The sequence below is a fragment of the Camellia sinensis genome, chromosome 2 (assembly GCF_055761805.1).
Source record: "Camellia sinensis isolate YWXY chromosome 2, ASM5576180v1, whole genome shotgun sequence".
Lineage (NCBI taxonomy): Eukaryota > Viridiplantae > Streptophyta > Magnoliopsida > Ericales > Theaceae > Camellia > Camellia sinensis.
Window position 1 is genome coordinate 84,116,982 of NC_138962.1, and position 24,327 is coordinate 84,141,308.

General features: G+C 37.0%; 2 protein-coding genes across 2 annotated transcripts; both read right to left on the reverse strand.

Annotated features, from left to right (window-relative positions):
• Positions 1–13,042: 13,042 nt before the first annotated feature.
• LOC114310703 (microtubule-binding protein TANGLED) lies at positions 13,043–14,889 on the reverse strand. The gene is made up of 4 exons (XM_028256793.2): positions 14,411–14,889; positions 14,138–14,280; positions 14,007–14,062; positions 13,043–13,923 (listed from the first exon to the last, which is right to left on the reverse strand). The coding sequence occupies exons 1-4, from the start codon at positions 14,489–14,491 to the stop codon at positions 13,163–13,165; spliced, it is 1,041 nt and encodes a 346-aa protein (XP_028112594.2). The 5' UTR covers positions 14,492–14,889; the 3' UTR covers positions 13,043–13,162.
• A 3,311-nt stretch (positions 14,890–18,200) lies between these two features.
• Positions 18,201–23,598, reverse strand: LOC114267228 (putative UDP-glucuronate:xylan alpha-glucuronosyltransferase 5). Its single transcript, XM_082914983.1, has 2 exons — positions 22,739–23,598; positions 18,201–19,403 (listed from the first exon to the last, which is right to left on the reverse strand). The coding sequence occupies exons 1-2, from the start codon at positions 23,533–23,535 to the stop codon at positions 18,482–18,484; spliced, it is 1,719 nt and encodes a 572-aa protein (XP_082771109.1). The 5' UTR covers positions 23,536–23,598; the 3' UTR covers positions 18,201–18,481.
• Between the last annotated feature and the right edge of the window lie 729 nt (positions 23,599–24,327).

A 24,327-nucleotide genomic window follows, 5' to 3' on the forward strand; every position in this document is an offset into this window, starting at 1 on the left:
GTGTAAGGGGGACGGGTGCCATGCAGACGCTCATAAGGAGTGTGATTATGAATGACAGGTGTAGGGATACAATTGATAGTGTAAGCAACAGTGAGAGCCGCCTCGCCCCAAAAATGTTCCGGACAAGAGGAAGACAGAAGGAGAGCGCGAGTAGTGTCAAGGATGTGTCGATGTTTCCGTTCAGCACGTCCATTTTGTTGAGACGTACCGGGACAGGAACGATGAGGTTGAGTACCATGATTCTGAAGAAAGGAAAGAAAGTCAAAATCTTTATATTCCATGGCATTGTCGGAGCGAAAAATCTTAATATTTTTAGAAAATTGAGTTTTAACCATTGTAGCAAAATTGTAATAAAGTTGTTTGAGCTCAGAGCGATTTTTCATAAGAAATAACCAGGTAAAACGGGAAAAATCATCTATAAAAACAACAAAATAGCGTGCACCTCCCATAGTAGGAGTAGGAGAAGGTCCCCAAACATCAGAATGAATGAGATCAAATGGTGCAAGAGAAACAGAGTCACTTTTATTAAACGACAAAGCAGGTTGTTTGGCAAGTTGACAGGACACACAATCTAAAACATCAGAACTTACATGACCTAAATGACCACTGGAAATTAGAGATTTTAAACGACCAACAGAAAGATGGCCTAAACGATAATGCCAAAGCTGAAAAGGAGATAAAGGAGGAGCAGTGGTAGCAGTGGTAGTAGTGGTAGTAGTGGCAGGAGCTGTGGTAGTAGTGGTAGTGGTAGGAGCTGTGATCTGAGAGGAAGCTGGAACATGAAGATGGATGAGTTCGTAGAGACGTCCATGCTTACGGCCTATCCCAAGAGTTTGCCTCGTCCGAGGGTCCTACACCAAACAACCAGTACGGGAAAAGGTAACAGTTAGACCATGCTCACATAATTGACTAATGGAGATAAGATTTAAAGTAAGAGCAGGCATAAGATAGACATGGGATAAAGATAAGTGAGAGGTTGAAACAGAACCAACATGACTTACAGACAGAAGAGACCCATCAGCAGTATGGATAGAAGGAACATAAGGAGGAGAAGATAGAGAAGTAAAAATAGTAGGGTCAAAGGTCATGTGATTACAACAAGCGGAATCAAAGTACCAAGAAGTGTTACCTGCGGTGACAGATAAAGCAGTAGATGGAGGTGTACCGGAATGCTGCCAAAAATGTTGAAACATGGCTGCGACATCGGTTTGAGAGAAGACTGGAGTGGAAGGGTCTATAGGGACAGAGGAAGGTAAATCCTCGGAGGCAGCAACAGCAGTGCGTTGAGCAGGTATTGGTTTAGACGGAGTCCCAGAACGGTGAGAGTGGCTGCGAGAAAAATTCCCGGTGGAAGGACCATTGCGAGAGGCACGGGCGGGATTGCGGAAGCAATCTTGCTGGAGATGACCAGGGCCAGTCTTGTTGCAAAACCGACAAAGACGAACTGGACAATGAACCAGAAGATGAGTCGATGGAAGATTGCGGTTGTGACAGTAATTGCAGGCATTGGACCTCTGTGGTGAAGGTGAGGAAGGAGAACTTCGAATCTGGGGAGTGGCAAGAACAGAGTCCACAGGGTGCGGATGGAGAGTACCAAATCTAGTTTCCTCGGACAACAGTTCTGAAATTGCTTGCTCAAGAGTAGGTAAAGGAGTTCGATGAAGGAGAGATGCGCGTACTGGCTCAAAGCGAGGAGTGAGAGCCATGAGAAACTGAACCAAGCGCTGTTGGTCACGGTAAGTAGTAAACAAGGTAGCATCCTTAGTACAGTCCCATGTAGGTTCAGAAAGAGCGAGTTGATCCCAAGCATAATACATTTGGGAGAGAAAATCATTAATGGTTTGAGTGGTTTCTTGGCGCATACCGTGAAGATGACTCAGAAGCTGATATTGGTGAGCAAGGCCAGTAGTCTGATAGCGTTCGTGTAAAAAATCCCAGATGGCTTTGGCAGGAGAGGAAGCAGAGTCAAGTTGGAACCGACCAAACTGAAGGCTGATAGATGTAATAGAAGTATTACGAAACCAAGTGATGATCTGATAGTTTTTACTATCCCAATCTTCCAGTCGGTCAATATATTTGGCAGTGGAGTCTGTGGCAGCGGAATCTGTGTTCTCGGGAACGGGTTTGCATACATCCCCAGTAATGATGCGCCAAAGTTTCTTTCATTTCAGGAAGCCAGACATAGCTTGTGCCCATAGGACATAATTAGTCCCGTCAAGAATAGCGGAAATAGGGTGGGTAGTGGAGTCTAGGCGATCCATGAGAGAAAAATAGCACAAATGAGGTAGAATCTGAAAAAACTGAGGTTACCAGTGAATTCAGAAGGTCGAAATTAGTCAGAAAAGGAGTGAACTGACCAAAAATATGACCAGAAAGGCCGAAAATGGAAAAGTCAACGAAGCTGGTCAAAAAGGGCTGATGCGCGGCGCACGTTAGCAGAGAGTGGCGCGGCGCACGTTAGCAGGCGAGAGGCACAAGGCGCACGGAAGCAGCTAGGGCTGACGTCGGCTGACGTCAGAAACACGCGGCGTACGTTAGCAGATGAGGCCGGGGTGCACGATAGCACTGGACAGTGTAGGAGCGCGTAGAGCGCGTCTGAACCGAGTGAGCGCGTGGCCGAATTTTCTGGCGGCACGTGGAGGCGCGTGCGGTGGCAGATGATGATGAATCTGGTGGCGTTGGCTTCGTCGTGAAGAGACGAAGGTGATGGTACTGTCCAATCTGTGTATTAGGTAAGGACGAGGTACGCAGTAGTGATGCAGAGACTTAGGACACACACCTGTGCTCTGATACCATGAAAGAGAAATTGAGAGAGTTGAGAGAGTAATATTGAAAGAGGCTTCTGTATTATTAACACTCTGATTACAAACCAAATGGAGGCTCCGTTATATAGGAGAGCCGAATACAAACATCATTATGGTCTACATCACTAAAATAAGAAAAAGGCACACCGAAAGGAAGTGGGCGGCCGAAAGAGGAGACAAGCCGAAAGCATATTACATATTATATTATATACTAATTACATACTATATTATATTATATACGAAAGCTGGCTTCATATTAGAGTATAATATTATATACATATATTAATAAGTATATGAATATTATATACATATGTTATACCTATGTTAATATATTAACAAGAAGGATATGTAACCCTTGGGGATATATAGGATGAGATATAATGGTAGCGTTTGGTTTGTATTTAGAATTATGATTTGAGTGTGGAGTTGTATTTTGAGTTTTTGAGTTTTAAAATTATGATTTGAAAAGAAAAAATTTATTTAGTTATGAGTTTTGAAAAAAGTTATTTGATTATGAGTTTTGAAAAGAGTTTTCAAAATTTAATTAAAAAACTTATAACCAAACACACAAGTTCATAACCAAACTCTTTCTAAAATTCAGTTTATAAAAAATAATTTTTTTATTTAAAAAATTCTGAAAATATTTTTTTATTTAAAATATTAAAAAAATATTATTATTTGTTAACAAAAATATTTAATACTTTAAAATTACTTTCGATTGTATATTTGGTTGGAAATTTTTTTTAATTGTTTTGTTTAAAAATGTTTTTTTATTTTTTAAAAATTACAGTGACAAATTAATTTTTATTTAATTTTTTTTTGTTAATTTTAAATAAATGTCCAAATAATTTGTCATTTTGGTCTCAAAAAAATATTTTCTATATTTAAAAAATATAAAAAACAAATATTATATATATTTTTTTCAGATAAAAACACTATTCCGGTTAACCAGCTCGACGTCCGGGTAGAGCCAAAAATTCAAAAACTGTCTAGGACCAAACATGTTTTCAAATTGTGTTTTGAAATTGATTTGGAATCATAATTTGAAAACTATAATCACATAGGGTTGATTATTAGTGTGGAATCATGGTTTGAGAATCAAACCAAACATAGCCAATATGTTTATGATATGAGATAAATTATATATATTGTAAGTATGTTTGATTAGGATAGGATATAACATGGGATAAGAAGTATCAGTGGACGAGTGATAACAACTCATATCATGTGATAAGGGTAAAGATATTCAACATCATGAGAGGTGGTATTGCATATCTGGTACCAAATAAAAAAGATATTAAAAGGTGAGATCCATATGTTTTTCTTTGTTCCCTATGTTAACATATAATATACTATACACTATAGTGTATGTGTAGGCTGTAAAGAGAGCTCACCTTTGTAGCTGTAAAGAGCTCATCCACTACCACCTTCAGCTTTGACAGACGCCTTTGTATTATTTTAATGTATATTTGTATGCTTTCGGTGTTCCAGTATTCCAATTGTCTCCTTCTCCTCTCTATAAAGAGAGAGAACTCATTCTCTTGTATTTACACACAAACATAATAACAGATAGTGATTATACAAATCTGTCTTTCCAGTCTCTCTCTTTTCTCTCTCCCTCCTTACCAATCTTTCATGGTATCAGAGCCCAGAAATACAATTCTGGCATCTCTCAATTTTGGTGCTTAGTCCCGTACACAGCGGAATACACCAAAGAGCTCGGAATCTCCTTACGATTCCAACGGCACCAAGCCCATCACCAGAAAAGCTCTCACGCGCTCTCACGCGCCGCTCATTTGCTTGGCGCGTCTTTGCTTCCGTTGCCATGCTCATACGCGCTGCCACGCGCCTTCCACCGTGCACCCGCGTGCGCCGTTCGTCTACCGTGAGCCGCGCGTGCGCCGTTCCGCTATTGTGCACCCGCGTGCGCCATTCTGCTACCATACGCCGCCTGCCCCCTCTGCTACCGTGTGCCGCATGCCCTCCTTGCTAACGTGCGCCGCTGACATCATTTTCCATCCTGCTGACATCATCTCTACACAGCCCACCTTTCCTAGCTATTTTCGACCTTCCGGACTCACTGGTACACTCTGTTTTACCTAAATTTACTCCTACAGGTCTATCCCTATCTATTTAGCCCTACTTCACTATTATTATGGATCGTCCTGATGCCTCCCATCCCATTTCCGTTATTTTGGATGGTTCCAACTATGTTCTATGGGCCCAAGCCATGTTTTCCTTCCTCAAAGGAAAGAAGCTCTGGCGAATTATCACCGGGGACATGACCCAACCGGTCAAAGACATTGCTGAAACCACTGTTTCTCCTGCTACTCCCACATATGAAGATCGCCTTGAGGAATGGGACAGTAAGAATTATCAAATCATTACCTGGTTTCGAAATACTTCTGTTACCTCTATCAGTCTTCAGTTTGGTCGCTTTCAGCTTGACTCTGTCACTACTCCTGCAAAAGACATCTGGGATTTTTTGAAAGAACGATACCAGACTACTGGTCTTGCTCATCAATATCAACTTCAGAGCCAACTTCATCGGATGCGCCAAGAATCTAGTCAGTCCATCAATGACTTCCTCTCTCAAATGTACTCCGTTTGGGACCAGCTTGCTCTTTCCGAACCGACTTGGCCTCACCAAGAAGATGCTGTTTTATTTACTGCTTATCGTAATCAGCAAAGATTGGTGCACTTTCTCATGGCTCTCACTTCATCTTTTGAGCCCGTACGTGCCTCTCTTCTTCATCGTCATCCCTTGCCCACTCTGGAACAAGCTATTTTTGAGTTGCTATCAGAAGAGACTCGTCTTGGTACTCTCCAAACTCATCATGTGGACTCTGTTCTTGCCACTCCCCCGTACCGGCCATCATTCACCCAGCGGACCACTGCCTGCCTCTACTGTCAGAATCGGGGCCTTCCTTCCACACATCTCCTGGTCAATTGCCCGGTCAGAACCTGTCGATATTTCAACAAACTTAGTCCTGGTCATCTGCAACAGGATTGCTTTCGCCATCCATCCCGCTCATCCTCCAACAGCCACTCTTCTCGCAGTGGTTCTTCTCGGGGGAGCTTTCATCGTTCTAGGAATCAACCTCATTCTGGCAATCAGTCTCCTCACACCGCCACTGCTGCTGCTGCCGCTGAGGGTTTTTCTGAGTCTCCGGCTCCGTCTACCCCTCTTTTTTCTCCAACGGATGTCGAGGCCATGTTCAAACACCTTCTCTCCCCTTCTGGTACACCTCCTCCTACTGCTTTGTCTGTAATTCCAGGTAACTCTTCTTGGTATTTTGATTCTGCCTGTTGTAATCATATGACCTCCAGTTCCACTATATTTTCTTCCATCTCTTCATCTCCTCATATTCCCTCCATTCAAACTGCTGATGGTTCTCTCATGCCTGTCCGTCATCTTGGTACTGTTTCCACATCTTCTTTAACTTTACCTCAAGTTTATCATATCCCTGCTCTCACTTTAAACCTTATCTCTATTGGTCAATTATGTGAACTTGGTCTAACTGTCACCTTTTCTGCTACTCATTGTTTGGTGCAGGACCCTCAGACGAGGCAAACTATTGGGATCGGCCGTAAGCACGGACGTCTCTATGAGCTCATTCACCTTCATGTTCCTGCCTCTCCTCAGATCGCTACTCCTGCATCTGCTTCCTCATTATCTCCTTTTCATCTTTGGCATTGTCGCTTAGGACATATTTATATTACTCGCTTAAAGTCTTTGGTTTCTAGTGGACAATTGGGTCATGTAATTCCAGATACTTTCGATTGTATACCCTGTTAACTTGCCAAACAACTTGCTTTATCATTCAATAAAAGTACTTCTGTTTCCTGTGCACTTTTTGATCTTATACATTCGGATATTTGGGACCCTTCCCCTACCACTACTATGGGGGGATCTCGTTATTTTGTTGTTTTCATTGATGATTTTTCACGGTTTACTTGGATTTTTCTCATGAAAACACGGTCTGACCTCAAAACCCTTTATTATCGATTTGCCCAAATGATCCACACCCAATTTTCCAAAACCATCAAACTTTTTCACTCCGACAATGCTATGGAATATCGGGATTCAGATTTCCTTTCTTTTCATCAGAGTCATGGTACACTGCCTCATCGTTCCTGTGCTGGCATGTCCCAGCAAAATGGCCGTGCTGAACGGAAACATAGGCATATTCTTGACACTACTCGCGCTTGTCACGACCCAAACCCGGCCCTATGGGTTTAGCACCGCAACCGGCCAGTAATTCGAGATTACCGAAGGCCTGCAGAACAGTAATACAGTAAAACAGAGTACAGGGCCTGGCGGAAGCCAATACAGTAAATAAATAGTGTCCATTGAGCTGTGATCGTCTGTATGCAAAAAGGCTTTTCATACATTTATACATAAACAGTGCAGAACAGTATACACAATATTTACAATCATTCAGACTAGGGACTCAACCCTATGTAATAGTACAGTAACACTCGGTCTATACAGAACAGTAAAACAGTACAAAACAGTACAGAAGGGGGAAAAACAAACAAAACACCCCCAAGCCATAGCATGGCAACTCGGAACCTCGCAGTGAGGCACAAAGGCTGGCTTGACAAAACTGGAGTAACCCTGACGCCTCTAGCTGCGGTCTGGTGCCTGAACACCTACATATATATATGAGCAGTGAGCTAAAGCCCAGTGAATAACATAAAGCGTAAAGAGGTTTAGAATGAATGTCCTTACAGTAATGAAAACAGTTCAATTCAATCAGTATTTCAGTCGTTCAGTACAGTAAACAGTCATATGTGGTACATCCATTAGCATAACAGTAACAGTAGGTCTTGAAAGACCGAACAGTAATGATGGCCATCAGTCAGTAAACAGTAGTGGTTCCACGAGGGAACCGACAGAGATCTCTGTAACAGTAACAGTAAACAGTAGGTGCTAAGGATGCCACAGTACAGTTCAGAAATAAAGGACATACATTCATTCAGTAATACCAGTTCAGTAAAACAGTTCAGTTCAGTATTCAAAAGATATCAGTTGAACATATCTTTACACAATTGTTACTCACAGAGTTCTGGGCTACTGTATGCTAGAGCGTATCTTTCCAGTTGCCAACCCTACACAGTTCACAGGTCGAACACACACTAAGCTACACAATTGGGAAATATCATAACTTAATCCCTAATTCGCCTTGGTGTGTTCTACATCTATATCCTCATTAAGATACCTTAAACTAGGCCTAAGAATGCCTAGGATGGGATGAGGATGCAAAAATACACTTAGAAAACATTTTGCAAAGTTTGCTGAAAATAGGAGCCTCGCTCGAGCGAGACTTTCTCCGCTCGAGCGTAAGTCCAAAATCAAAGGCTTCGCTCAAGCGAGAAATCCTTCGCTCGAGCGGTCTGCAAAACAGTAAAAGTACTGGATGCTGAGATTTTACGCGCGATGGTCGCTCGATGGTCGCTCGAGCGGAGCCCTGGACAAAGGTGCTCGCTCGAGCGGGGAATCCTTCGCTCGAGCGAGGAAGCCAAATCTGGAATTTCCAGATCTGTCTCCCAAGCTCAAACCAAGCATTCTACCACTCCAAACTCGACCTCTTGGGCCCAAATTCTGGAAAACATAACTAAATTCAATGTATAACAAGTTTCAAAGCTCAATTTATGAATTCAAGCCCCAAAGGTGAGTCAATTAAAACCATATTCAAACCCATTTTCAAGAACAACATTCAAACATGCATGAATGAGTTTTAAACCAAATTGAAGCTCCAAAGCTTGCTCAAATGAGCTCATTTCTTTCCAAAACCAGATGAAAACATGGTCTTTAAAAAACAATATGAGCATGCATGTACTAATGTCCATGTAATCAACCTCAAAGTGCAACAATACTAACATGCATGCAAGAGATGAGCTTCAATCCACCATTAATGAACCAAAACATGGCTTAACTCTACAATACAAGCATGAATTGTGCAAGAATGAACTCAAGAACAACAACAAGAAGATGAATGTCCTACCTTAGTCTTGTATTCAAGGTCTAGGAGCTCAAAGTAGCAATCACACTTCAATTCTCAAACAATTCCAAGCAATTCAAGATGAAAACCAACTCCTCAAATCTCTCTCTCTCTAAGGTCGGTTGAGGCAAGAAGAGGAGAAGAAATGTTTGGTTTGATCACATACGTGGAGTGTAAAAGGCTCAAGAGGTGTGATGTGGTGGCCACTAAGTGGCGGAACGGTAATTAGGCCAAACTATGTGATTAATCGATATTTAATCTAATTTAATCATACCTAATCAATTTTCAGATAAATATACCATAAAATCACATAAATTATGAGGGTCATAAAACACTAATCGGTTTCGGGTTCGGCCGCCGATAAGGCCTTCAATTAGCAGTTTAAACATATGAACATGAACAGATAATCATACAATCAAACAGATAGAATGCAATTAACTAACATATACTCAGTCAATTCAGTTTCAATTTCAGTCAGTCAGTTACGTGGAGTGTAAAAGGCTCAAGAGGTGTGATGTGGTGGCCACTAAGTGGCGGAACGGTAATTAGGCCAAACTATGCGATTAATCGATATTTAATCTAATTTAATCATACCTAATTAATTTTCAGATAAATATACCATAAAATCACATAAATTATGAGGGTCATAAAACACTAATCGGTTTCGGGTTCGGCCGCCGATAAGGCCTTCAATTAGCAGTTTAAACATATGAACATGAACAGATAATCATACAATCAAACAGATAGAATGCAATTAACTAACATATACTCAGTCAATTCAGTTTCAATTTCAGTCAGTCAGTTCAGTACTTTAATCAGTTCAATTATCAGTCAGTTATCAGTCATTATCAGTTCCGTTTAGCAGTAATCGGTGATTATCGGTAACCAATCGGTCATTAATCAGTAAACAGTATGGGGGTTGTTACAGCGCTCTCCTTCTCTCTTCTTCCTGCCCTGAAAACTTTTGGGGGGAAGCTGCCCTCACTGCTCTCTACACTATCAATTGTGCTCCTTCCCCTGTCATCCATAACCAAACTCCCTTTGAACGTCTGCATGGCACTCCCCCTCTATATGCTAATCTTCGGGTTTTTGGCTCTGCCTGCTTTGTTCTCCTTCAATCTCATGAACGCACCAAGCTTGAACCGCGTTCTCGTCTTTGTTGCTTTCTTGGGTATGGAATTGAACATAAAGGTTTTTGCTGTTGGGACCCTCTCTCTAAACGTCTTCGTATCTCCCGCCATGTCGTTTTTTGGGAGCATCAAATGTTTTCCTCTCTTTCCTCCTTTCACTTACCTGCACTTTCCACTAATGTACTGTTTACTAATCCTTCCATCGATCTCTTCTCTGATGATTTTGATACAGGTCCCTCCTTCATTGAGACGCCCTCGCTCACTCCTGCTCCCGACCAGACTGCTCTCCCTGAAGGTCCACCTCTCCCTGCACCACCTTCTTCTCCACCGGTTCTTCCTCCCACCGATCCTCCTACGGGTCGACCACACCGGGTAACTCAACCTCCTATCCACCTTCGTGATTATATTGTTGGGTCTACTGCCTTTTCTACTTATGAACCTACCTCCTATTGTGAGGCTTGTACTAATCCTCTTTGGCAGCAAGCTATGACTGATGAACTTCAGGCTTTGGACAAAACTTATACTTGGGATCTTGTTGACCTTCCTCCTGGCAAAACTGCGATTGGCTGCAAATGGGTTTACAAAATCAAGACTCATTCTGATGGCTCTATTGAACGCTACAAAGCTCGTCTTGTTGCCAAGGGTTTCAACCAGGAATATGGGATTGATTATGAGGAAACCTTCTCCCCTGTTGCTCGGCTTACCTCTGTTCGCAGTTTACTGGCTGTTGCTGCTGCTCGCCACTAGGAGCTTTTTCAAATGGATGTCAAAAATGCCTTCCTCAATGGTACTCTTCTTGAGGAGGTCTACATGCAACCTCCACCTGGGTCTACTTTTCCCCCTCATAAGGTTTGCAAACTACAACGTGCCCTCTATGGCCTCAAGCAAGCACCCCGCGCCTGGTTTCCTAAGTTCAGTTCTACCATTCATGACTTCGAGTTCACCTCTAGCTCCTATGACTCTGCTCTGTTTATACGGACTACTCCTCATGGTACTACTCTTCTCCTTCTGTATGTGGATGATATGATTATCACTGGTAATGATGCAGCTGATATTCTCCACCTCAAACGTTTTCTCCACCGTCAGTTTGAGATGAAGGACCTTGGTACTCTCAACTACTTTTTAGGCCTTGAAGTCTCTCATGATTCTACTGGCTCTTATTTATCTCAGGCCAAATATGCATCCGATCTTCTGGCTCGTGTTGGTCTTACTGATTGCAAAACTATATCTACTCCAGTTGATCCTCAGATTCGTCTCACTTCTCTCGATGGGGCTCTCCTCCCTGATGCTACTCTTTATCGTCAGCTCGTCGGTAGTCTTGTCTATCTCACAGTGACTCGTCCTGACATTGCCTATGCTGTTCACATTGTTAGTCAGTACATGTCGGCTCCTCGCACTCCCCACTATACTGCTCTACTCCACATCCTTCGATACATCAAAGGTCTCTGATGCTGATTGGGCTGGGGATCCTACGGATCGACGCTCCACCACGGGATTTTGTTTCTTCTTAGGGGATTCTCTTCTTACTTGGCGTAGCAAAAAACAATCCCTCACTGCCCGTTCTAGCACCGAAGCTGAATACCGAGCCCTTGCTGATACTACTCAGGAACTTCTCTGGCTTCGCTGGCTCCTCACTGATATGGGTATTTCCTCTTCTGGCGCTACCCCTTTTTATTGTGACAATCAGAGTGCCATTCAGATTGCTCACAATGATGTTTTTCATGATCGCACCAAGCATATTGAGATTGATTGTCATTTCATTCGACAGCATGTTACACGTGGTACTGTTCATCTTCTCCCCATTGCTTCTGCTGATCAACCTGCTGATATTTTCACCAAGGCTCATCCTCCTGGGCGCTTCCGTGCTCTTGTTTTCAAACTCAACTTGGTCGATGCCTACCCTCCTTGAGTTTGCGGGGGGTTGTTAACATATAATATACTATACACTATAGTGTATGTGTAGGCTGTAAAAGAGCTCATCCACTACCACCTTCAGCTTTGACAGACCCACTACCACCTTCAGCTTTGACAGACGCCTTTGTATTATTTTAATGTATATTTGTATGCTTTCGGTGCTCCAGTATTCCAATTGTCTCCTTCTCCTCTCTATAAAGAGAGAGAACTCATTCTCTTGTATTTACACCCAAACATAATAACAGATAGTGATTATACAAATCTGTCTTTCCAGTCTCTCTCTTTTCTCTCTCCCTCCTTACCAATCTTTCACCCTATATCCGGTTACATCTGGTCAAACGGATTTATCTCCCATTATATACCCCATTCAAACTGAGCCAAAGTGTGCTTCGTTGAATTATACTTTCATTCACAGTAGGTTTGTTAACTATAAAGAAGCCTTCTCAGCATTAGTGTTTTGAAAACAGTTTTCTATAAAATAACAACTATACCAAATGCTGCAGTAGTAGAGAGCATAAAGGCAGAAAGTTGTTGCTTCTCCTATAGGTTTTGTGTAAGGTATTATTGAGCTCAGATAATGAGACCACAGTTTTTCATTTCTTCCTCCCCACTCAGTAAGTGGTGATTGGTTTTGTGTAAAATTATTTTATTGCCTTTCTTTTGGAAGCCAGTGATGATTTCATAATGTTAAAAGTCGGTTAATTAGGCAAATTTCATTTTCAGCCTAAAGATGCAAATCAAGAGTGAATGAAAAATATGGGCACATTGAAATGGCAGAACAGAATAAACCAGCTGATATATATACAATTGCTGAAAATTAGGGTGGAGAAGAGAACAAACCCATGCAAACTTTGTTTTCAAGAAAGGCTATATTAGTTATTTGATGAAGGGGGAATTTCAAATCAGTGTAAGTTGAAAAATAATCATAAATGAATGGTAAATTTTATCAATATTAATAATTAAAATTATAAACTTTATCATAAACTTTATGTAATAATTTTTTGCAATTACCACTGACAAGTAATTTCCCCTTTGATAAAACACCTCATTCTACATGCCAAACTATATTAGTTATTTGATAAAATACCTCATTCTGCATGCCAAAGTAAGGCAGAAAAACAAACACAAAACAAATAAAACAAATTGTATACCAATAGAGGAACACAGGCATTCCAAACAAACAGAATTGGGTAAAATCAAGTAGATGTTGGCAGCAATATGCAGAAAAAAATACTTCAAAGTTAATTAGAATTTGAAATACGTGGATATATTTTCCATGTATAGCTCGCATTATATCAAAGTTAAATCAAATTCTCGGAGCTGAGAATCGAATTGGTGTTGAAATCGGACGATGTTTCAGTCCACTCAGTGCAAACCCATCACTTTTTTGTACAGATTTTCTTGCTTTCAATGGCGAAACCAACCTGTTTGCCAATCTTGACGGCGAGAACGATCTCCTCAGTTTCGCTGCAGTCGATTCCTTGGGAGTTCTCTTGCTCAAACCTCTTGTGGGAGACAGAGAAAGAGGTAGTATCGGGGGAGACTTCGTCCTGATCAAGAATTTATGTGGAGTTTGGCGATTCCTAGCGATCATCGGAGACTTTGTCTTGCAAAACTTGTGATGATTTGAAGTGGGTGATGATGAATGAAACAATGGGTTTGGAAAAAGTACAGTCTTTCTAGCCCATGGCTTATTTCTTGGTGATACTCTGTTCGCCCAGTACCAGCTATTTTCCTTCTCAGATTCCTTCTTTTTCTGAGGCGATGAGGCCTTGAAATTGATACGAGATCGAGCCCTTCGGAGGGTTGGTGAGTTGGATTTTGATCGAATTGATTGGAGTGAGTTTTGCTTCTCTCTGTTTCTTCGAGCTCGGAGCTCTGAGTTTTCAGGGTTTGGCCTCTGTTTTTGCCTCAGAGTCACCGGAGTTTTCGGGTCGTTTGAGAGGGGTTTCTTGGTCTTGGAAGCGACTGTTGCTACTATTTCTCTTGCGAATTGACTTGCCTGAAGAATTTCTCCGACTGTTTCTCCGACGAGCATCGCCGGCAATGACATTCTCTGCCATTCCCCTGTATTCAAGACAATCAATACAAGTGAGTCCATAAGCCCTGTTTTGTTTTCTGAATTTCAGAGAGAGAGAGAGAGAGAGGACCTGTATTTGTTGGCAACTTTCCATTTGGAGATTTTCGAGGATTGCCATTCTTGATCCTTCAAGTAACAGAGAAAATTCAGAGAAACCCACTTGAGTATCAAATGAAAAAGAGAAGAGAGTTCGAAATATACCTCAAGCACTCTTGTTTGCACCTGAGACTAGCCTTGAGATAACCTCTGGTACTGCGAGGACTGAGACTCACACCAGAGATCGTCTTCGTCCCACCTGTAACTGTGTATTGAAGCTCTTGCAATCTAGCCATACACTTGTCCACCTTCACAACAACAACAACAAAAAATATTCCCAAAATTACACAAACCCTTGTGAGAGTCATCATTTAACAAAAGTAGAAGAAGAAACCCATGAATAATAATAAAAAACCCACCATCAGTACACACACCTACCTTGTTAACTGTTTCTCTGAGAAGGGTGGGGTTGAGAGGAGCCACCATTCTCCTCAGCTTTGGTGGGGTTTTTGCAACCATTTTTCTTTTGTTTTTTAAAAACAAAAACACAAGGAAACAAAAAGTGGGTTTGGGATTGATTTGATCCTCCTATCTGTGTTGTGGGGAACTCAAACTCAAATCACTCTCAATCACTCTCACTCACTTTGTTTTGGAAGTCAAGTGTTACGGTCGAAACAGGGAGGGGTTCTGGTTTCAACATGAACGGGTGAATACTTTTGGTAACGGATACTTTCCATTCCAACGGTCGAATTCTTCCTTTTTCCACCTTAAAACGTATGCGAAACGGCCACCAATTTAATATATAAAAATAAATATAGAGTAAGACTACCATGAGGTTAACCTCATGCTGTTTCTCTTGGGCTCGCCCATTAATTGGTCCTATATGCAACGTGTCATTAATTTTCCACACCCCCACCCAATTGTATTTGATTCAGCCAAACGCTAACAACCTCCCCTATATATATATATATATATATGAAAAATGATTTAGACCTCTAAAAAAAGACTTCTAATGGAGTTTTAATTTGTTTTTTTCTTCTTCCTTTTTTGTCTTTTACTTCACTATTTTTTTTTTTTTATTGCTAGACAGCTCCGATATATATATATATTGTTTAGGACGAATTATCCTAACAATTTTTTTTTTCCGCCGTCGTCGTAGTAGTAGTTGTTGTTTGGAATTCGTGTTATTTTGATCATTTTTCAATTGTTATATATTTAATCTTGAATTTTAAATTTTATTTCAAATAAATACAATTAAAGGAGAAATTTTTGGGTGCAGATAGGGTACGTGCCATGTGCTATCTTTCTCTTCTCTCATTGGTTGAAAGAGTAGACTACATTTTATGTGTTGGGTAATGGGGGTGATTGTTCAGTACTCCCGGAGTATGAACATGTGGTGTTCCATAAGGTTTTGATTGGTGAACAAGGGCTCACGATTTATGTTGGAGATGAGAGAACAACATGAGGCTAACTAATTAGTGATTGGTTTGGAGTATGGACACGTGGTGCTCCGGGAGTATTGAATAATTTTCCGAGTAATGGGGAAACAATATGGGCGGCCATGGTATTTGTGATTGGTTAAAGTCACCATGTGACATGCCACATGGTACCCTCCTAACACTCATGAATTTTTTTAATTAAAGATATCATTGCTCAATTTCAGCAATAATGTATCAATTTGATAAAATATAAACTAATTTGATAAAAATAAATGTCAAAAAAATATTTTTGAATTTTTAAAAATTATTTCTTCCTATCAAAGATAAAATTATATAAAATTGATATATCTTTTAAACATTTGTTTATTTGTTTATTTTACTAAATTAATTTTTGTTATGTGTTTGGATGATGATAATATGACAGGTGGTTGTTATGCTTTTAATGTGTAATCGATATATTTAATATATGAAATGTTTTTAATTTTTAATTTTTTGATTTAATCGATTAATTTAATAATGATATTAAAGTTATCGTCATATTTAACTTTTAGAAAAATAAAAACTAATTTAATGAAAATAAAAACAACTACTCATTACATGATCATCATCTAAACACATAATAAAAATTAATTTGATAAAAAAAATAAATGTCTAAAAGATTTATTAATTTTACATAATTTTATCTTTAGTAGATAGAAATAATTTTTAAAAATTTAAAAATATTTTTTTGACATTTGTTTTTGTTAAATTAGTTTATATTTTATCAAGTTGACGTATTTGTCCTTAAAATTGAGCAATGTTATCTTCAATTGTCCTTATTTAGAATAAGATTCAAAATTTAAGGTCAAATGTGTTACATTGAAAAGGCATGGACCAAAGTGACACAAGATTCAAACTATAGGGACCGCTAGTATAATTTATCCTATTGTTTAATATTGGAAAGTGTGTATAAAATATCTTGAATATTAATTTCAATAAAAGCGTATTGAATTTAGTGATAAGTGTTTTGTATTGTTCAAATTTTTTGTTTTTTACTATCCTAAAGACACTTGTTAGTAAGATCATTTGATTAAATATATTTATATGTATAATTATTTAAATATTAAAATAATATATTTAATATTTAATATTTATTTCCACTAATTATGTTTTATTTTATATGTTTTAACTCTCATTAATTATAAATTATTATTTATAATACATTGTATTATTTGAGTGTTATCACTACAAAAGATTAAAGTTTTAGAGATCAAAATTTAGAGACAAAATTATTTTTTAGGGATAAAATATTTTTGTTGCAAAAAATGTCTTCATTATATTTTTACCAACGAAAATTAAACATTAATGATGAATTATTATCTTTTTGGGACCAAATTTTTTGTCTAAAAAAATAAACCATTTTGAGACCAAATTATATTGTTCTTAAAAGTCTATTTATTAGTGACATTTTCAAAATTTTGTCTCTAAAAGCCTTATTTTTGATTTTTCGGGACGACCTTTTAGCGACTATCCTCTTGACGATAGAAATTAGTTCCTAAATATCTTTTGCAACAAAATTTTCACTTTTAGAGATTAAAATATTTAGTCTTTAAAACTCTTATATGTTATAGTGTATGGCCACTCCAAATGGATTCGCTGTCTACGCCTATCAGTCATATTTGTGTGGTCTCTTACTATGGTTTGGCAATACAACAAATAAGTAATTTATTTGTTATAAGTTGTCATATTATCTCTTTATGTTTTTATATATTTTTTTTTGGGTAAAAAATTAAGGGGTTGTTTGGAATGACCTAAATAATTGTACTTTTTATCTTTTTACGAAAAGATATGCAAAAAAGTAGAGAGATGATGTGATGGAAAAAAGATAAAAAGATTGATTATTTTTAACTTCCCAAACTTGGCCTAAATCTTAAATCACCCCTTAATAGGGTGGTTGGACTATTAATCTATAGGGTCCATCAAAATCATGTTTGGCTATATTAAAAAGGTAATGTTAGGAATAACAAATTTTCTACTAAACAAGTGACCAAATGTCTTACATGGGTGTGAGGTCTGCAATTTTGTGAACCCCACATCCATGTAAGACATTTGATCATTTGTTTGATAGAAAATTTGAGATAACATTTTTCATATTATTAAGGATAGGATCATTGGGCGTGGGGATTATTAATCCAATGTTCTTGGGTTGAAGGTGAAATAGCACTTTGCTCTCTTTTCATAAAAAATAACAAAGTCATTTTTATATAATGAAGACTTTTACGAAATTTTATAAATTTAATTCCAATCAATTAATATCATCACTCTAATATATAAATAAATATATTTTATCTTATATCTTTAACTGAATATCACAATAATAATAATTTTCTCACTTAATCTCATCAAATTTATAATCTCATTCAACCTAATTCGTGAAACAAAAGAGGCCATAAATAATTGTGTATAGCAGCTCAAATAAAAAATGACTTCTTGTTTGATTTGATGAAATTATTGAGTATTCCGAAAGGATAAAGTTATACTCATCAATAGGTATATCAATTAGTGTACTAACAGATGATATGATATAATCTTTGCATTGTGGTTGAAATTATGATAATGAAATTATGATAACAACCATATCGATCATAACTCTAAAATATAAATCAATGAGTTATTGGCGTTACAATACAACGTAATTGCGTTTAATTTCAAAGACATTGCAACATAACTTTGAACATATATGACATTATAACCGAAGTGGGTGAGTGCCCAGATTTTCTCACGTTAAAAACCACATCAAAAGAATCAAAGAAAGGAAGAAAGATAAGGGACCTTATATGCATGTGGTATGTGTGTTCAATTTTTACATTTGCACTTTAATCAATCAACAATCGAAATACAAAAGGGACCTACATGCAATTCTTTTTGCATGTGAAATATGTAATTAAGATGGTGTAGCTTTTTCCAAGATCACCATTGAGTTGTGATTTTGAAAAGAAAAAAAAAAATTCTATGTCTAATGGTATTCATTCTTCAGAACCTTTCCTTTGGAGGGAAACCTCAAATCTTTGTTAATTTACAAATACAAACATCAGGAGTGAAGTCGCCTAGGGTCTTTCACCTTGATCTTCCAATGCCCATCAGGAAAATTAGCACCCTTAGCTCTCTTTCTCCACTTTCTTATCCTTGCATCCATTCCTTCACTAAGTGCACAATACGATTGTAGCCTCTTCGGCATGGCTTTGTAAACCTGCCACCACCTCTGGTGAGCTGCATCGCTCGCATAACGATGGCGGTCCAACATATCCCAATTACAATCATAGTCCATATAGCACATCCATGGCTTCAAACCCAAGTAATGTATGGTATATATATTCTCAGGGATCATTTGATCATGTACCTTATTGTTATCCCCTACAGATACCTTCAGATGATTCACCTTTGAAGGCCACCGGTGCCACCATGTAAACATTTCATTGAGAAAACCTTGGTCACCCCCATTATATGAAGCTACTCTGTACCTTTTCTCCATTAGGGTTTCAAATGTGCACTTGGATGGCTCAACCAACATCACCCCTGAGTTGAATAAAAACTTATCATTGCCAATAGCTGAAAGCTGTGGATACACAAAGAAACCATCCATGTTCTTGAGAACTATGAGGTCAGCGTCTATGAAAATGACTTTGTCATAGTTTGTTAGCTCCCAAACCCTAAGTTTGCTGTAGTTCCATTCGTTATAGGCATCTTTTCTTGCATATGGGCTTCGAATGCGGTCAATGTGCTTGACCTTCCATCCAGCTGCCCTAAGCCCTTGAAGTGATTTTCGGGAGATGGAGTCATCTGCAAGAAGGACTAAGTCTTTGGTGGAGTTGGTTTGGATTATGCTTTGAGCCAAAGCTATTGCACCGCAAACATAGGTTTCTGAGGAATGGAGGATAGTCACATATGCCTCTCTTGGCCTTTGAGGAGTGATGTTTTGTACTGAGTGGGATGCATAGCGCCTCCATACCTCCCTACCTGCAAATTTCATCCAATTTGAATCGAAATTAATTACTAATAGCTCAAAGAAGATGGAGCAATAATAAGTACAATTAAGAAAGGCAATTTAGTACATGCAAAACTTCTCTTGAATGTTTTAAAATTTAAAAGAAAAGATTTTGATATGGATCTTTTATATAACCACTAATCATTAAATGAAAATCTCCATTTCATCCATAAAATAGTGAGGATGTAAATCAGACCAAGATGGAAGTTTAAATTTTTATGCTGCCAATAAGAATTAAACCATTTTGCACATAATTATGATGTAAAGCTACAAATGAGTTGAGCCAAGCTTTGCGGTACTCGAGTTTGTTTATTTACTTAATGAACTGAACCCTTTTTGAGCTAATAGCTCAGTTTATTTGCAATCTTAATCATGAGTCTTGCCTTCAACTTTTTAAAATGAAAATCAAAATGTTTCAAAAATTAATAATAATAATAGTAATAGTAATGCTATGTTTGGATGGGGGATTTAAGGAGGGATTTGGAAAGAGAAAGGAAAAAGGTGTGTGAAATTAGGTGAAATGTAGGTATATTTTAATCACATTTCACCTACGTTTTCCATTTTATTTTCCAAATCACTTCTCAAATCTCCCAACCAAACACAGTGTAGTAAAAGCAATAAAGGAATACATGCATGTATCTTGGTGTGAGGGGTTAACTGCCAAAGGAGGTGTGTTTCACTCCCATGTAAGCAATAATCAAAATTTGAATACCATGAAGTTATCGCCTGATCTGTCACTTGCTTTGGCATTGTGGTTTAATAATAGCCCTGCTGTTATTTGAATACCATGAAGTTATCAACATTTCAGTTTTAAATTCGATCTTGTTTTTAGGCCTAGTAAAGCGGTTCTCTTTCTAATTAATTATTTTCTCATTTATGAACATAAGGTTCTTATAAATCCACACTAATAATTGTATGTTAATCCACTTGCTTCTCTCTAAGACTTTCAAAAATGAGGTGAGATTGACCTCACAACCTCTGCAATAAACACCATTTAACCAATGATAATGCACAAGATAACGATTTAATAGTGATAATTCCATACATCAATCACAGAATGCTTGACATTTGTTTTTTCTCCAAATGACAAATTCAGTCACTGATTAATAAATACAAAAAAAAAAAAAAAATGTAAATCCTTCAAATGTATAAGAATAAAATGTTTGTCATGATTCATGCCATCATTGATTGAAAAACCTATGATAAGTCACCCAAAGCAACATATTTTCCCTCATTTTTATATAGATTCAATTATAATATATGCTAATCATTTTAGCAAAAGATACGTGCTACCAACTCCTATACCATCCCGTGAATCAAAATTTAAAAATAAATTAAAGATTGTTGTATATTTTTTTGGTTAACATTATAGTAAACTAGTTTAAATGGTAATGGATATTGATATCCAAACATAAAACAATATTTATATACACGCAGAATAATATAGGTGTGTCACTTTAAAATAAAAAATTCATTAAATACCTTTTATGTACAAAGTGACCATTAAAATGTCATTCTCATGAATAATATTTTTCAATATTGATTAGAATGTAGAAAAGGTTCTGGCCACTAAAAAACCCACCAACCATTACACTAAATCCATCCTAATTTTGCTAACAACTACTTATCAACCACTATTTTGGACCAATTTTCTTCCAACAGTCTTAAGGGTAAAAATATGCTATGATATGATGATCAAATAAGGAAGGGTTTCCTCCTCTTAAATTTAAATATAAGTTTGAGAGAATTTGACAGGATTGTGGGGCTTACTATGGTTCTATTTCGATGACCTAAACCATTCGTTTGATATGTCCTCTCATGTATATCATTCATGAAAAAAATTAAATCGAACTGATAATTGTAATTTTTTATTTTATTTTATTGCATTCATTTAAAAAAAATGGATAACAAATATTTTTTTTATAATTATCATATCGATTTAATTTTTTTCTTAAATGATATACACTTTGAACTTTACAAAATAAATAATTTAGATTATAAAAACAAAATTTGTGACAATTTTAGTACCCCTCAAATTTTCAAGTTCATATCGGAAGTTGAAACACGTCAAACCAATAAACAAAACATAAAGGATAAAAAAGATGTTGACAAATAATGATGGTTTTGCTGTAATAGTTATTTTATTGAAATTCCTGTTGATAATAATTTACGGACTGAGAGATCATGAATATTACAGTTACAACCCCCCATTGAAGAAACAAAAATTCTAATAAATGCTCCATTTGACTAAGGTTTGCTATTAATTGCCAAACCTTTATCTTTTTAAATTTTTTTTTATCCCTAATTAAAAAAAAAAAGTTGCTACATGTCATGGGATGAATTTCAACATATTTTCGTCATCATGTTTATGTACAAGAATTAACTGTTGAAAATTGTTGTAATACTATGTTGAAAATATTATGTTTAGGAACTAAATCACTTTGTTTGGTTTGAATTTTAAACAATGAGTTTTCAATTTGTACTCTTTTATTTTTAGTAAATTTTTTTAGTATTTTATTTTTTTTACTTTCTAGATTTACCTAATCTAAATATACATAAAAATTAAAACATTTGTGAATAAATCTAAAAATAAAATGAAAATGTACTAAATTTTTAATTTTTTGGTATTTAGTAATTTTTTTTTAAAAAAAAAAATTCACAAATTTGGTACTGACTTTTTAAATATATCCAAATTAAGTTAATTGAAAAAAAAATGATTAAAATATTAAAAGCGTGCAATAAAAAATACAAAAAAGAGTAAAAACTCAGCAAATAGTTTTTGAAAATTTAAAACCAAGCAGAAATGGATTTCTTAATGCCAACAGAACATGGTAAGCAGTAAAAGTAACTAAAACTCAAATAAAAACGTATTTGAATTACAGACGTATTTTCAAATAAACTCGAACCACCTAACCAATATGACTCTTCAAATTTCAAGACTCATTCATGAACACAACTTTTCAATATATTAATTCAATATTAAAAGATTTGAATTAACTTCCAGCATTGACATATTCAAAAAATAATTATAAGTCCAATTATTTTTCAAATAATACTATATACACTAATTAGTGTACATACTAGTGTATCAATAGATGAGTTTTAGATATTTGTAATTTGTATAATAAATAGGGTAATTAATGATATCATAACACTAATTAGTACACTAATATATACACTAATTAATGCATATAGTACCACCGTTATTTTTCAGATATATGAAAGATCCTATCTCATCGATATTATTTGTTCTATCAATCCTCACCTTAAAAAACAAAGAAACAAAAAAAAAATTTAAATGACTGAGCTGGCTCTGCATAAGGAGGAGCAAGCTGACATGAACCAATAGGCATAATCACCTTCTGTTTTAATCTTCTCAAATCAGGCTTATACACCCGATACTCCCCTTCATTCCATAACATGTCATCACATCTAAAAATCTCCCACATGGGCCCACATGAACCGATAAACACAGCATACACCGTCCGATCCTGATTATTTTCCCACCCACTCCTCACCAACAAATTAGCAACCATTAGATTAACTTGTAATCTAAACACATTCCTAACACCACCACCATCACTGCTACCATCGCCATCACATGGAACCCTAGCTACAACCACGTCCATCTCACCGTACTCCTCGAACCGCGGCATTGGGATTTCCGGGCACGTTGGTGGAGCCCACTTTTCATCTTCATCGATCCATTCAGGAAAGAAGTCTTCCCACCGGAGATCATCATCCACACGATCAAATCCAACGGTGATCATCTCTGCTAATCCATGCAGAAACTGTTCATCATTTTGACCTAATCTTTGATGATCATCAATGTTAACCAGACCAACCTTGATTTTTCTTCTCTTGGGCTCTTGAGCAACCACAGTGTACCATCTAGGGGGTTTATTCGCCGGAAGGAGAGTGACCTCGGGGTACTCATCGTGGCGGAGGAGGAAGCCAATGTCGTCCTGGTGAGGCAGCTTTGGTTGGAAATTTAGTGTTTGGAGAAGAAAGAGAGTTAGAGCGAGAAAGAGGAAAGAGAGGAAAGAGAGGAAAGAGAGAGTGAATGGTTTTATCTTAGAACTGGTTTGTTTGACAGCCATTTCAACCTTCTAAGGTCTCTCTGTGTGATGGGTTTTGGAGGATATTTATAATATAGATAGATAAAATAATTTGAATTTGGTAATTTATTTATAATAGAGATGGATAAATAATTTGATTTTGGTAAGTTATTAATATATGATGATGACACCAGAGAGAGGCGTGCATGGTTGCACGTTGACATTGTTGAATTTCTCTCTCTCTCTCCTCTTTTTTGTGCGTAATTAAAAAGACTATCTGAAATTTAAAAATATTAAAAATGAGTTTGAAGGGATAGATTTTGACTTTGTATATGCCTTGCTATTCAGAAACAAGAACACGTCTTTCATTTTTTCAAGGTTTTGGGCTTCCAAATTGGAGAATGCTGTCCCAACTTGTGAAACTTATCATTAGATAATTTAAATTTTTTATTTTATAAAATATTTTATATATAATAATAAAAAAATTAGATCAATTCAAAAGTTGTAATTTTTTTAATTTATCCGCTTAACTCTTTTAGCGGCCTAAGACAAAATTTTAAAATGAGACATTTTGTTATTTAAATGTCAATTATAATTTTTCATATTTTATTTTCATTTAAAATTAATTTTTCTTGCTCTTTGCAATGAAAAATTACTAATTATACTTTTATAATGAATTTTTTTTTTAATGTGTTTTATTCAGTTTATAAATTAGTTACTCCACTTAATTATTTAAGTGTGATTTTATTAATTTTAATTTTGAAAAAATCTTTTTTCAAAAGCAACTAATGCAGGTGTTGTTAATAATATTTTGTAATCAATGCATGTATTAGA